Source organism: Corythoichthys intestinalis, chromosome 8 (genome assembly GCF_030265065.1).
Source record: "Corythoichthys intestinalis isolate RoL2023-P3 chromosome 8, ASM3026506v1, whole genome shotgun sequence".
NCBI classification, from domain to species: Eukaryota; Metazoa; Chordata; class Actinopteri; order Syngnathiformes; family Syngnathidae; genus Corythoichthys; species Corythoichthys intestinalis.
Window position 1 is genome coordinate 30,887,269 of NC_080402.1, and position 13,204 is coordinate 30,900,472.

The window sequence follows — 13,204 nt, forward strand, 5'->3', positions numbered from 1 at the left end:
ATATGTGTCCAATATGTTTTAACAAATTGGCTGCCATTCCCAGTGATAGATATCCTATCCATTTGAATTGTTCAAATGGATTAGAGGTCCAATCGCTGTTATTGGCAATGAATGAGTTTAAAGACACTAACATGCATGAACGTCCATTAAGAATCCATATTGTACGTAATCAATTTTCCATCAATTTCTTGCCCTCATGTAGTGTCATGGGTGAGCTGGAATCGCTTCTAGCTAACTGTGGGAGGAAGCCCACGCAAGCACGGGGGAAATATTACAAACGCCACACAGGAAGGCCAGAATCAGAAACCAGAGCCTCGAACTGAGAAGAAAATCTGCATCTTGCCTACACAAAACTAAAATGCAGATGGATGAGACGGTGTATGTTGCAATGACATAGTATAACCACTAGATGTCAGCCATGTTCTATTACATTATAACCAAACGTCTGATTGTGCTTTAGTGAGGAAGCAGAGACAAACGTTTTTGTCTGGTGGTGGCTATAATTATGATGGTTTTAAATTCCTTCAACGGCTACCTGATTTATTTTCACTCAAATAGAATTTCTAACGGTGATTATCAATATTTCTATTAAGCTTATGTTATAGGTCAATTTCACATTTTTCAAGTCTGTGTCATGCTAATAGTGATGTCTCCTCCTTTCAGGGACAGTGGTAACGACTGTGGACAGGGTTGGGGTTTAGGGCAGGGGTCGGGAACCTATGGCTCGCGAACCAGATCTGGCTCTTTTGACGGCTGCATCTGGCTCGCAGACCAATCTTTAATTACTTAAAAAATATAAATAAGTAAAAAAAAATTAGGGCTGTCAAAATTATCACGTTAACGGGCGCTAATTAATTTTTTATAATTAATCACGTTCAAATATCTGACGCATTTAACGCACATGCCCCGCTCAAACAGATTTAAATGACAGTACAGTGTCATGTCCACTTGTTACTTGTGTTTTTTGGTGTTTTGTCGCCCTCTGCTGGCGCTTGGGTGCGACTGATTTCAGCACCATGAGCATTGTGTAATTATTGACATCAACAATGGCGAGCTACTAGTTTATTTTTTGATTGAAAATTTTACAAATTTTATTAAAACGAAAACATTAAGAGGGGTTTTAATATAAAATTTCTATAACTTGTACTAACATTTATCTTTTAAGAACTACAAGTCTTTCTATCCATGGCTCGCTATTAACAGAATGTTAATAATGTTAATGCCATCTTGTTGATTTATTGTTATAATAAACAAATACAGTACTTATGTACAGTATGTTGAACATATATATCCGTCTTATCTTTCCATTCTAACAATAATTTACAAAAAAATTAGGGCTGTCAAACGATTAAAATTTTTAATCGAGTTAATTACAGCTTAAAAATTAATTAATCGTAATTAATCACAATTAATCGCAATTCAAACCATCTATATAATATGCCATATTTTTCTGTAAATTATTGTTGGAATGGAAAGATAAGACGCAAGATGGATATATATATATATTCAACATACGGTATATAAGGACTGTATGTGTTTATTATAACAATAAATCAACAAGATGGCATTAACAATGTTAACATTCTGTTAAAGTGATCCATGGAAAGAAAGACTTGTAGTTCTTTATGAAAAATGTTAGTACAAGTTATAGAAATTTTATATTAAAACCCCTCTTAATGTTTTCGTTTTAATAAAATTTGTAAAAATTCCAATCAAAAAATAAACTAGTAGCCCGCCATTGTTGATGGCAATAATTACTTACACTATAAAATCAGTCGCACCCAAGCGCCAGCAGAGGGCAGCAAAACTCCGCAAAACACAATTAACAAGTGGGCCTTTCACTCCACTGTCATTTAAATCTGTCTGAGCTGGGCAAGTGCGTTAATTGCGTCAAATATTTTAACGTGATTAATTTAAAAAATTAATTAACGCCCGTTAACGCGATAATTATGACAGCCCTAAAAAAAATATATGGTATATTTCATAGATGGTTTGAATTGCGATTAATTACGATTTTTAAGCTGCTATTAACTCGATTAAAAATTTTAATTGCTTAACAGCCCTAAAAAAAAAAAAAAAAAAAAAAGTGTCATTGTACTCCTTTGCGCATTGCGCGAAACAGCGACAGTCACCAGTCATACACTGGTGTTGTGCAGTAATGAGCAGACGTGACTTTTGCGGCGTATGTTAACTTTTTTAATGCTCTGACAACACTCCCGCACTAGACATCATCAAATAGCAACCTAGATGTGCCCTATCTAACTATCTATCTATTGCATAGGCAACGCTGATGAGGCAGAGACACTGTTCAAGCGGGGTTGCCGTATTTTGCTGTCGAAAATAGCAGCCTATGTGCGCGTGTGATCAGGAAGTAAACTCGTTTTCAGTTTCGTTTGCCGCGTTGTCATCTAATTTTAGAAACCCTTTTGTGAACATGGCAAAAAGAAAAAAAAAAGACGAGGAGTATTGTACTTTTCAGCAGGACATAAGGACATAAATGCGACAGTTTTTTCTCTCGCTTTGGATGAGTCAACAGACGTAAGCTATTTATAGCAGTTCAGCGTGATTGGAAGGTTTTGACTATGAAAGGGACAACAAGAGGGGAGGATTCATTCAAGTCCTTCACTGAGTTCGGTAAAGAAAAAAATCTATCGATGGATAAACTTGTTTCGGTGTGGACTGATGGTGCTTCGTGCATAAGTATCCAAGTATCAACCAGACTACAAAGCCATCAGCAAAACTATGCAGCACCGGAAGTCGCATTAATGGTAAGAAATACTCATCATTGATAAGCAACAGCATAAATATTTCAAAAAGAAGAGACTTATTGTACTTTAAAAGTGTTGAAATTACACAAAATGCACACATTACTTGTATTTTTAGTTTTAATCATATTGTATGGCTCTCACGGAATTACAAGTACATTAAAAAATATGTGGCGTTTATGGCTTTTTCAGCCAAAAAGGTTCCCGATCCCTGGTTAACGGTCATTCAAAAGTTGACACTTAAGGCTTTAACCCTGTAAGGGGACTGTGACTATTTTTGGTAATTAAATATGAGCATTTTTTTTACTACACAGTATCAATATATTTTTCAATTATTAATGATTATTGTATTTTCTATATTATTTTTCTGAAATTATAATATACGCTATATATAAATTGTAAATGTTACTGGTTACTGTCCCGACTCCAAAGTAGCTTTATTTTTATTTATCTATTTTTATTTTATTTTACTTATTTATTCGTCTATTTTTAAATAGTAATTAACTCATTGCATGCCGTTGCCGGTGATAGACGTCCAATTCATTTCCACGCTAAGGACTGGCCTTGAATGCTGGCACCGTCAATGGCAGCCAGTAAATTGAATGAGTAATAATAAACCATTATATTTTGTGGGTTTGAGAAGGGCAAATGCATGTCGCACTCTCAACCTGAGGGATTGTAGGGTAATGTACAACAGGGTCTTGTCACTGAGGTTGTGATTTTAAAGAACATCAACAGATAAATATTTGTGTTAACATTATACCACAATTACAAAGGACGGCAACCTTAACAATTTATACATACATAAATACAGTTTGTTTAATTTTTGTATAGATTTTTATGATCTTGGTCTCGTTTCGGTCTCTACTTTTCTTAGTCTCAATTCTCTGAAATCTTGGTCTTGTTATGGTACGTTTTTATTTTAGGTTCAGTCTTTGTCTTTCATAGTGTGGTCTTGTGCATAACACTAGAAAATATACACTTAAACCTGAATTATTCATGTAATTGACAAATTCTGAGTCAGTGTTAACGTAGACTTGTTGAAAAACTAAAAATGACTCAGTGTTAACGTAGACTTGTTGAAAAACTAAAAATGACATAAGTGTGCAGAAACAGAAAGAAAAAAAAAAAGACAAAAATTACCATTGACTGATCAGCAGGCTATTAAATAGGGATGTCTCAAATATTCATGTGCTGTTTTGTACCAAATTATAGAATAAGTCTGCAAATAAACTAATAAGCTAGTTTTTGTAACCCATAAGCATGGGAAGAACATCCAAAGAGCTAAGAGTCAAACACCTCCAGAACCGAAGCATATGTTTAACCTGATTTTCAGAAAGCAAAGAATGTGTGGAGTAGCTGAGATTTGGTTAAATTCCACACATTGTAATATTATGAATTTCAAATTTGACTTTGAAAGTATATTTGTTTTTCCACACGTGTTTGAACTTCATATTGGAGCACAATGTTTCATTTATGCTCACATCTTCCAGCTCCGTGCAACAAGATCATACTAGTCGCAAGAGAGTAATAATTAGTGACATTGTTGCGGTACACTGTTTCCAACTAGTCACTCATTCTCAGTTTTTCTTTTTTGCCTCTAGAAAAACTGCCATATTACAACTCTCGGCTGTGCCCTTAAATTAGTTTCAGCCAAGCCAAGTCCGGTTCAAAGATCCAGCAAGGGTCAGCCCGGAGGAGAGGATGAGTTGGCTTTACACAAGACAGGAACAAAAACTTCCAAAGTGGATTAGTGAGGAAAAAACACCACCATTAAAGCAACAAATGTAACAACATGAAGTTGTGCTTACAAACAGATGTCATATGAGTAGGCATGCATGTCTGTTTCATCTTATGAGTATATCTGCATATGTTGTCAAGACAACACATTTGCAAAAGCAATATGTACCATCTGTTGTATCCAGACAGTCCTCTCTATTAATATGGTTTAAAAAAAATAAAAAATTAAAAAAAAAAAAAATTAAAAAAAAAAAAAAGGGGGGGGGGGGGGGGGGTAGATGAATGGGGGGGAAAATACAAGCCGCAATGCAAAACACAATATTTTAAGTATTGGATCATAAGCTGTATTTTTAAATAAGAATGCTTGCACAATGAGGTAATAACCAGAATGACCAAAGGGGGCGGACACATTGCTTGGCGATTATCAATAATGGTTGCTGCAGCAAAGGGTGCTCGGTTTCAGTGACTGCTCAGCTTGTCAAAGTCTCTAAAGCCAAATAAGAAGAAATCACTCACAAGCAAGTAAAACTACTATGATGATCAATGCAAATATCTTTCAGACGAATGTGGTCAGAATCTAAATTGCATAAGTGTAGGCCCTTTGCTTTCTTGGTGCGAAAATGCAGGGGGGGAAAAAATCCTGCACATTTAAGCAAGCCACCAACAAGTATCTATGAACTGAGGTAGTCAATGTTTACCTGTTTTGCTCTTTATTAAATAAGACTTTTTCATTGCTTAAAGGTATACAAACATTTCGGGTGGCTACCAGGTGAGTGTGAAATGAAACAACTAAGTAAATCTTTTGTGATATGCCTATTTGTGAAGAAGTGTTCACAAGTAGGGATCAAACTCCTCAGCCTCCCGGGGGAAGGTCTACTCAGGGGTACTGGAGAGGAGGGTCCGTTGCCCAACCAGTCTACACGCGGACATGGAGAAGGCGTTCGACCATGTCCCCCGTGGGAGTCCTGTGGGGAGTGCTCTGGAAGTATGGCGTATCGGAATCCCTGATACAGGGGGCCCGGTCTTATTATGACCGGTGTCAGAGTTTGGTCCGTGTAACCGGTTGTAAGTCGGATGGATCCATTTCCAGTGAGGGTTGGACTCCGCCAAGGCTGCCCTGTGTCACCGGTTCTGTTCATAACTTTTATGGACAGAATATCCAGGTGCAACCAAGCCGTTGAGGGGGTCAGGTTTGGTGGCCTCAGTATTGCATCACTGCTTTTTGCAGAATATGTAGTGTCATCAAGCTGTTACCTTCAACTCTCACTGGAACGGTTCGCAGCCGAGTGTGAAGCGGTCGGGATGAGAATCAGCACCTCCAAATCCGAGACCACGGTCCTCAGTCTGGAAAAGGTGGAATGCCTTCTCCAGGTCAGGGATGAGGTCCTTCCCCAAAGGGAGGAATTCCAGTATCTCGGGGTCTTGTTCACGAGTGACGGAAAAATGGTACCTGAGATCGACAGGCGGATTGGTGCCCGTCTGCAGTGATGCCGACTCTGCACCTGTCCGTCGTGGTAAGAGGGAGCTGAGCCGAAAGGTGAAGCTCTTTGTTCAGGCATGAAAATGGGTCAGGGGTTAAAAAGGTGAGAAGGGTGTGGAGGAAATATGTTCCAGTACACTGTACACCCCAACAAAATATTGAGCTCTGTCGACCCACACTGTGTTTCAGCAGGGCCGTGCAGAGACCGGTGGAGGGGCGGGTGCTTGTAGATCAAAAGGGGCACATGAACAAGTATTTAATACACCTTAAAACAACATAACTTCAATTTTAACCAGCTTTAGATAATAATTGGCTGCGACTGTGACATACTTTAATTGGGAGGGGGCAACAGTGAATAGAAATCAAAACTGTCATCAACACTTTCTGGCTGTGACTCAGTCAGTCTTTTCTTCCTTCAACCTCTGCATCAAAACTTCCTTCCTCAATTTGTTCATCTGAGAACAAACCACATCAGATTGTCACTGAGCCACCAACAGCACAGTTTTCTCAAAACTAGTATTTCATTATTATCCATACTTAACAACTCTAGCACCTAATGATTAATAAAGCAATGACATAAAATCTTATAGAAAAATAACATTGTAATTGTGTTTATAATTGTATTTAATACCCGACTATCCTTGCAAACTTGTTCTTACCAGGTCTGCTATTCACCCAGCTGATGAGGTATCCACTGCCTTTAGCAGCCTCATCCAACTCCTTTTTTTATTCCTCAATCTCCTTTCCCTACGAGGCATGTCTATGTAATGAAATATAAATATTAAAAAAAAAAAAAAAAAAAAAAGACTCCCCGGTGGCTTTTAGTTTTAAAGCTTTCTTAATTTCTTTCTCTCTCAATAACGATGGAGGTAGATTTGTGTTTTTGTTATTCAATCAAAAAACAAAGTTACTTCTATCAAAAACAAAGTTGCTTCAATCAAAATACAGTATATACTTTTAATCCCAAAAAAGTCACTTCAACAAAAAAAATTGTTTTTGATTGCAAAAATAAATTTGAGACAAAAAAAGCATTTGAAAACTATTTTTCTTGATTGAAACAAATTTTTCCATTGAAGTAATGTTGTTTTGCGTTTGGGCCACATTTTGGCTAGGACATTTGTGTCTTTATTATTCAATCAAATAAGTTGCTTCAAACAAAAAAATATATATAAAAAGAAAAACTTTGCACATGTGTCAATCACCGTTTAACAAAGCCTGAGAGGGTTTGAGTAGACTCACTATGAAGCATTTAATAAAGCCAAGCATTTTCTTACTACTTTATTCTTGTTTAAAAATAATTCGGTGGGCAGTTACATGTTTAAAACTTATAATTCTTACATTTTGAAGTGCTTGAAAACCATTTATAAATGATACTTTGGTGAAAAAGGTGAAAAAACATGTCTTATATATATGTATCTTTCTTCCAATGTAAAATCTGAATAAATACGTCGAACACGCACAAAAAAAATGGGGGGGGGGGGGGCGCTACTTCGCGGTTTACACTTATTGCGGCGGGTTCTGGTCCCCATTGACCGCGAAAAACGAGGGACCCCTGTATTTCTGAAAAGCTTTGAGAAGCAAGAGTCATTCCCACCACTCGTCGGGCCGGTGTTGTGCCGACACCGGCCGTCAGCTCAAGTCCCAACCGAAAATAACGTGTCTCAGGCAGACGACGGGAGCGATGCGAGGCGCCCCACTCCATCCGAGAGCATGCCGCTTAATTTGACTCAACTGTGCGTTTCTTCGTTAATATTACCGCTAAATACACGAGCTTGACGCCAATTTAACGGGAGGTTTTTTTTCCACGGGAGATTTGGCTAGCTCTGGCAGTGTTCAACGCAAGCTGCAACGAATGGCAGTAACTTTATTATATCGCAAAATATGAAAACGATTGAAAGCATTACTCACCAAATTCAATCTGCTGGCAAATGCAGGAAGTGTGTATGCTGCGCTCTGGTCTGCCCTGCTTTGGATAAGGCCTGCTTTTTGTTCTCGCAGCTTTGCAATGCAACCAAAGGCTCTCCAAGCACTCCATGTACACGTAAAGAGTGCGCGCGATTGGAATAATGGAACGCAGTTTGGGCCGATGATTGGTTCTCGTCAGCGAAGCATCTAGAAGGATTTGCTGACTGAGCACGTGTCACTTTTTTAAACAACCGATTTCTTAAGTGCTCAGTTTACGTACTAAGTTAATCACATGATGATAATAATAATAATAATTAAATAAAACCTCCCGACCCCCCCCCCCCCCCCAAAAAAAAAGAATTTCTCCTCGGATCTACACAATTCACGTAGGTCGCCCTTTTTTACTTCAAAACGGCGAATTTCGCCGAATGGTGAGAGATTTTCATGCCTGTTTGTTTAACGGTCGATCTACATTCCTACCTTCACCTATGGTCAAGAGCTGTGGGTTGTGAACGAAAGAACAAGATCCCGGATACAAGCGGCCCAAATGTGTTTCTTCCGTAGGGTGTCCGGGCTCTCATTTAGAGTTAAGGTGAGAAGCTTGGTCATCCGGGAGGGGCTCGGAGTAGGGCCGCTGCTCCTTCGCATCAAGCGGAGCCAGATGGCTTTGGCATCTGATCAGGATGCCTCCGGGGTGCCTCCCTGGTGAGGTGTTCCGGGCACGCCCCACTGAGAGGAGGCTGCGGGGCCGACCCAGGACACACTAGAGAGACTGTCTCCTGGCTAGCCTGGGAATGCCTTTGGATCCGCCAAGAAGAGCTGGATGATGTGGCTGGGGAGAGGGAAGTCTGGGCTTCCCTGCTGAAGCTGCTGTTTCCGCGACCCGATCTCGAATAAGCGGGAGATAATCTATGTATGTATGTTTACAAGTAAGTCACTCAGCACTTTGACCTCAAGATTATGTAAATGTGGGGCTAATTTACCATCCAAATTTAACAGTCTGGACTATCTTTCTGAAATACTCACATCCCCCAAATATAGATGTTGCACTTACAGGATAATCAGGATTGTTATCAGGCTCCTACACAGCTTATTAAGCTGATTAACAATTGATTCAGGTGTGTTACAGGAGGGAGACATGGAAAACAGGCTAGATAGAGACCTCAAGGACCAGACTTGGCCACCCCTGATCTAAACCATGAGCATACGACAAAGGCACATGATGATTTTCGGTACACATTTACACAACAGTTAAACGTGTATTCGGTTCCACCATTTGATCTAGCCTAGTAAGGGTCTATAATGAAACCACTAGTGATAGGGCCCTTTTTCTCTTTGGTATTGGTTGTCACATTGACTACCACCAATGTAATGTGTTTATGAGGAGAATTCAACCAAGAATGTGCTATGTGCATCTACACAGCTCTTTCTGAGCCTAGATTCATTAAGCAGCTCCGATTCATGTTGTCTTTTCAACATGCATTTAAATCCTTGTCAGCTTGCTGCTTGCCAAAACAACTGTTTTCCCGCCTACAACTCTGACTGGCAGTGTGACTGCCAGCATGGCTGGCTGGCTGACAGATGCTTGTTGTTCAAACACATTTAGTAAACGATTACTGTGCCTGCATGTAGGCACATATGTATAGCAAAGTGGTTTAGTTGTCACTGTATACCTCCTGTCGCAAATCCAAGGCATCTACTTAGCGTAGTTACAGTGCACATACACACACTCACACATTTCAGAAGCAACATCTGTGGCGACATGAACACACGATGAAAGAGGCTGTCAAACACACACCAAACACAGTGGCTCCTCTCAAGGGGAATTTTTAAGTGGGCAAGGTTGGACGTCGGAAACATGAGCCAGCTGTGAATGAAGACAGCACTCGGAGGTCGCAAGATCACTAAGTGCTCATAGTCTGTATGTGACGTATGTTTATATGCATGTTGCGTACTAAGCAACAATCAGAAAGCTCTTGCTTTAAATTAATAAAGAACCATGGGTAAATCCCTATTATATTTCTGTTTGTGCACATTTGTTGTGTTGCTTTTTGCCATACTCTTAGTACAGCATTATTCATTCATACCAATCCAATGTATTCAGTGTGCGTGTTGTCATCCTTCAATGTAAACAATAGAATGGAAAATTGTTGCTATGTCAGTGTGACACAGCAATCTTATGAAATTTTACCAATGCCAATGTGAAATGTTATTCTCAGAAGTTCTACTTGGATGTCTCTGAGGAGGTAATGACTTCCACATGTGGTCACAAGAGAGCCAGCTGCGGTACAACTGAAGGATTTTGGAAAATCCCCAGTAGGCCTGCATCTTGGCAGTAGTGGGAGACACAAGCATGCGTGTGTTTGTGTGTAGTTAGCAACATGCTAGCCAAATGCATCTCGCCGTTTCTGTGTGTGTGTTCTCACCAGTGGCCAGTTGGCGGGATAAAGTATATGCAGCAGTGCACCCTCGAATCTGGGATCCTCTTCTTCCTGTCAATGTTGATCTCTTCTTGAAGGTAGGCTTCATACTGGTCATTGATAAACTTCATGATGGGCTGCCAGCTGAGGGAAAAAAAATGGAGGAAAAAAACCTTGTCAACATCAATCAAAACAGAATCCTTGATCCATTAAGTCAAATGTTTCATTTTCAGATAAATAATAAGATAAGATAATCGTTTTTCTATTGCTTCTTCCCTTAGTGTAAATATGTGTTGTATGTGTCCTACAGTTTAATTCTGCTTCAAACTTCCTACTCCCCCAACCTCTTTCCCAATGTCAAACAGCTCAGCATGGGGGCCCCGTAGTCAAAATGTGGATGACATCAAGGTTGTGATGACAGAGCTATGGAAGATCCCAGCGGAATCCATCCAAGAGTGCACAAAGGCTAGGAATCATGGGCAAAGTACATCTCCAAGGGAATTAGTTCAAAGTGGAAAACATACTGTCATTTGGAACTGAAAGCTATCTTTAGTGACAATTTTTTCAGACCTTTATGACACATGTTGAGAGTCACATCATCACCAAAAATTAGGATTATGCCTGACAAAATATCCCAAAAATCGACCTCTGACTTCTTAGAATTTATCCTCACAAGGGTTTTGTATTGTGGCCTTTGACAGTATTCACTGTGTGTAATGCCAGAGAACATATGGGAAGCAGCTTGATTAAGACATTTTCCCACACTGGGAAAATAATCACAAATTATTTTTGCAGTTGTTTGTGAGCAGAAAAAAAGGCCTAACAAAACTGACTTCATTCATGGAATATATGAGAAAGAAAGCAACAAATTGCAGGAAACTTGGATCTGCCCGAAGGTTTACAAGAAATCTGTTTACAGTTTCGTGAAGTTTATGCGGAATTTTACAATCTCATTCGGCATCTCGACTTTTGTAGATAATTTGTGTCGAAGATACATATGATCAGCATTAAATATTAATTCCACATATTCTTTGTTGATCACATTGTACATTACACCTATGATGTCAGACTGAAAACATTATAGTATACAGTGATTTTGATATGACTGAGGCATCACCAGTTCTCATTGTTGATCTGATCCCCGAAGCCTGGCGTGTCGATGACCGTCAGCTTCATCCTTACACCTTTCTCTTCAATATCTGCATGGACACAACATGCATAAAGAGATTAATTGAAAACTGTAAATGGTCAGCGAATGTGAATACAAGTGGTTGTTTTGTCTCTGTACTCTTTGACTGATTAGGAACCTGTTGAGATTGTGCCCTGCCTCAAGCTGAATGTCAGTCTGGATAGCTGATCAGGAACAAGTGATAGAAAATGGTTGGATGGATAGATTTGTGCAAGACTAGCGCGATGACCCACCGTGACTGATGGACTTGATCTCCACCGTTTTTGGGATCCTGTCTTCCGCTTTAGGCTCAACTGACTTACGGCTCACCTTTGATTTAAACAGCGTGTTCATCAGAGTAGACTTGCCCAAGCCACTTTGTCCTGCCCACAATATACACACACAAACAAACACAAGAAAGTGAGTTAAAAGTTTTAGGAAGCCACATTTAAAATCCTGACCATGTGTGCGTGTATATAGGGGTGAAAGTGGGCCGAAAAGCAGTTCCGGTATAAAATTTGGAGACGGAACGGTGCTTTGATCCCAAAAATATGACTGTCAAACCTCCATGTTTAAAAAAAAAAACAAAAAACTGGCAAGCTGCCACACACGCATCTCCAAGAGGAAAATGTACTAATGGAAGATTTTTACAAACACAAGTGTTAACAACAAGGCTTATAAAGTGCTTGTGTGGCGTCATCCATTTACCCCGATACTGATTATTTATTTATTCCAAGGAAGGCACAGAGTTCTCGTCGATGTGCTCATGCAAACCACCCTGCCTGGACTCCAGTTGTCCGTTCAATTGTTTGACATACTGACATGTGATCAGCATGGCTAGTTAGCTCTGATTGGTTCAAATGCACATGATTCTGGGGCAATCCAATATAAAATTGATCAGACCTTTAAGAGAAAGGAATGATTTGAAGAGGCTTATTTTATTTTATCATCTTCCATGTTATAATGCTTGACCCCGGATATAATGAACAGGAAATTCTGTTTTGTTTTGTTTTTTATTTGAAAGCTTTATGTTGTCCTTGAACATTATATAATGCATTTTCAAAAACCATTAAAGAAAATTAATGTATATATATTTGTCTAATTTTTATCAGAAATGATACATTAAGCCAGGGGTGCCCAATCCCGGTCATCGAGAGCCCCTATCCAGCTTGTTTTCCATGTTTCCCTCCTCTAACACACCTGAATCAACTAACCAGGATCTTTATCAGGCTGCTGCAGAGCTTGCTGATGAGCTGATCATTTGATTCAGGTGTATTAAAGGAGGGAGACACTGAAAACATGCTGGATAGGGGCTCTTGAGGATCGGGATTGGGCACCCCTCCATTTAGCATTACATGCAGTTCTTGTAGTAAAACAAATTAAAGTGAGATTGAAAACAATAAGTTTGTCTCAAATGTGATACATTTGGCAATATAGTTAAATTGCACTTTGGACCTATTTTTGTTCATTTACCTATGTTAGGCTACTTATTTATTTCCTTACAATGTAAATATTCAAAATATCTTATTTCACTGTGCATAATGTAAGTGTTAATGTATGTTACTTTAATATATAAGTCAATGTTTACATCATCTCTTCAATTTTAATGTACTGTACATCCTATGTCCTTAAGTAGTTAAAATTGAAATAAAAATTAGGACATGGAGGTTGGGGTTACTGTATAGTATTTTTATTAACAGTTATTTTGCACATTATTAAAAAATTG

At 39.1% G+C, this 13,204-nt stretch overlaps 1 protein-coding gene across 6 annotated transcripts in view; it reads right to left on the bottom strand.

Moving 5' to 3' along the window:
• septin9b (septin 9b) overlaps positions 1-13,204 on the bottom strand; it is a 152,398-nt gene that overhangs the window by 6,847 nt on the left and 132,347 nt on the right. For all 6 annotated transcript variants that reach the window (XM_057842948.1, XM_057842949.1, XM_057842947.1 and 3 more), the window contains 3 exons: positions 11,733-11,861; positions 11,428-11,509; positions 10,317-10,454 (listed from right to left, as the gene is read on the bottom strand). In XM_057842948.1, the coding sequence (XP_057698931.1) occupies positions 10,317-10,454; positions 11,428-11,509; positions 11,733-11,861 (349 nt within the window). The remainder of the gene's footprint in view (positions 1-10,316; positions 10,455-11,427; positions 11,510-11,732; positions 11,862-13,204) is intronic.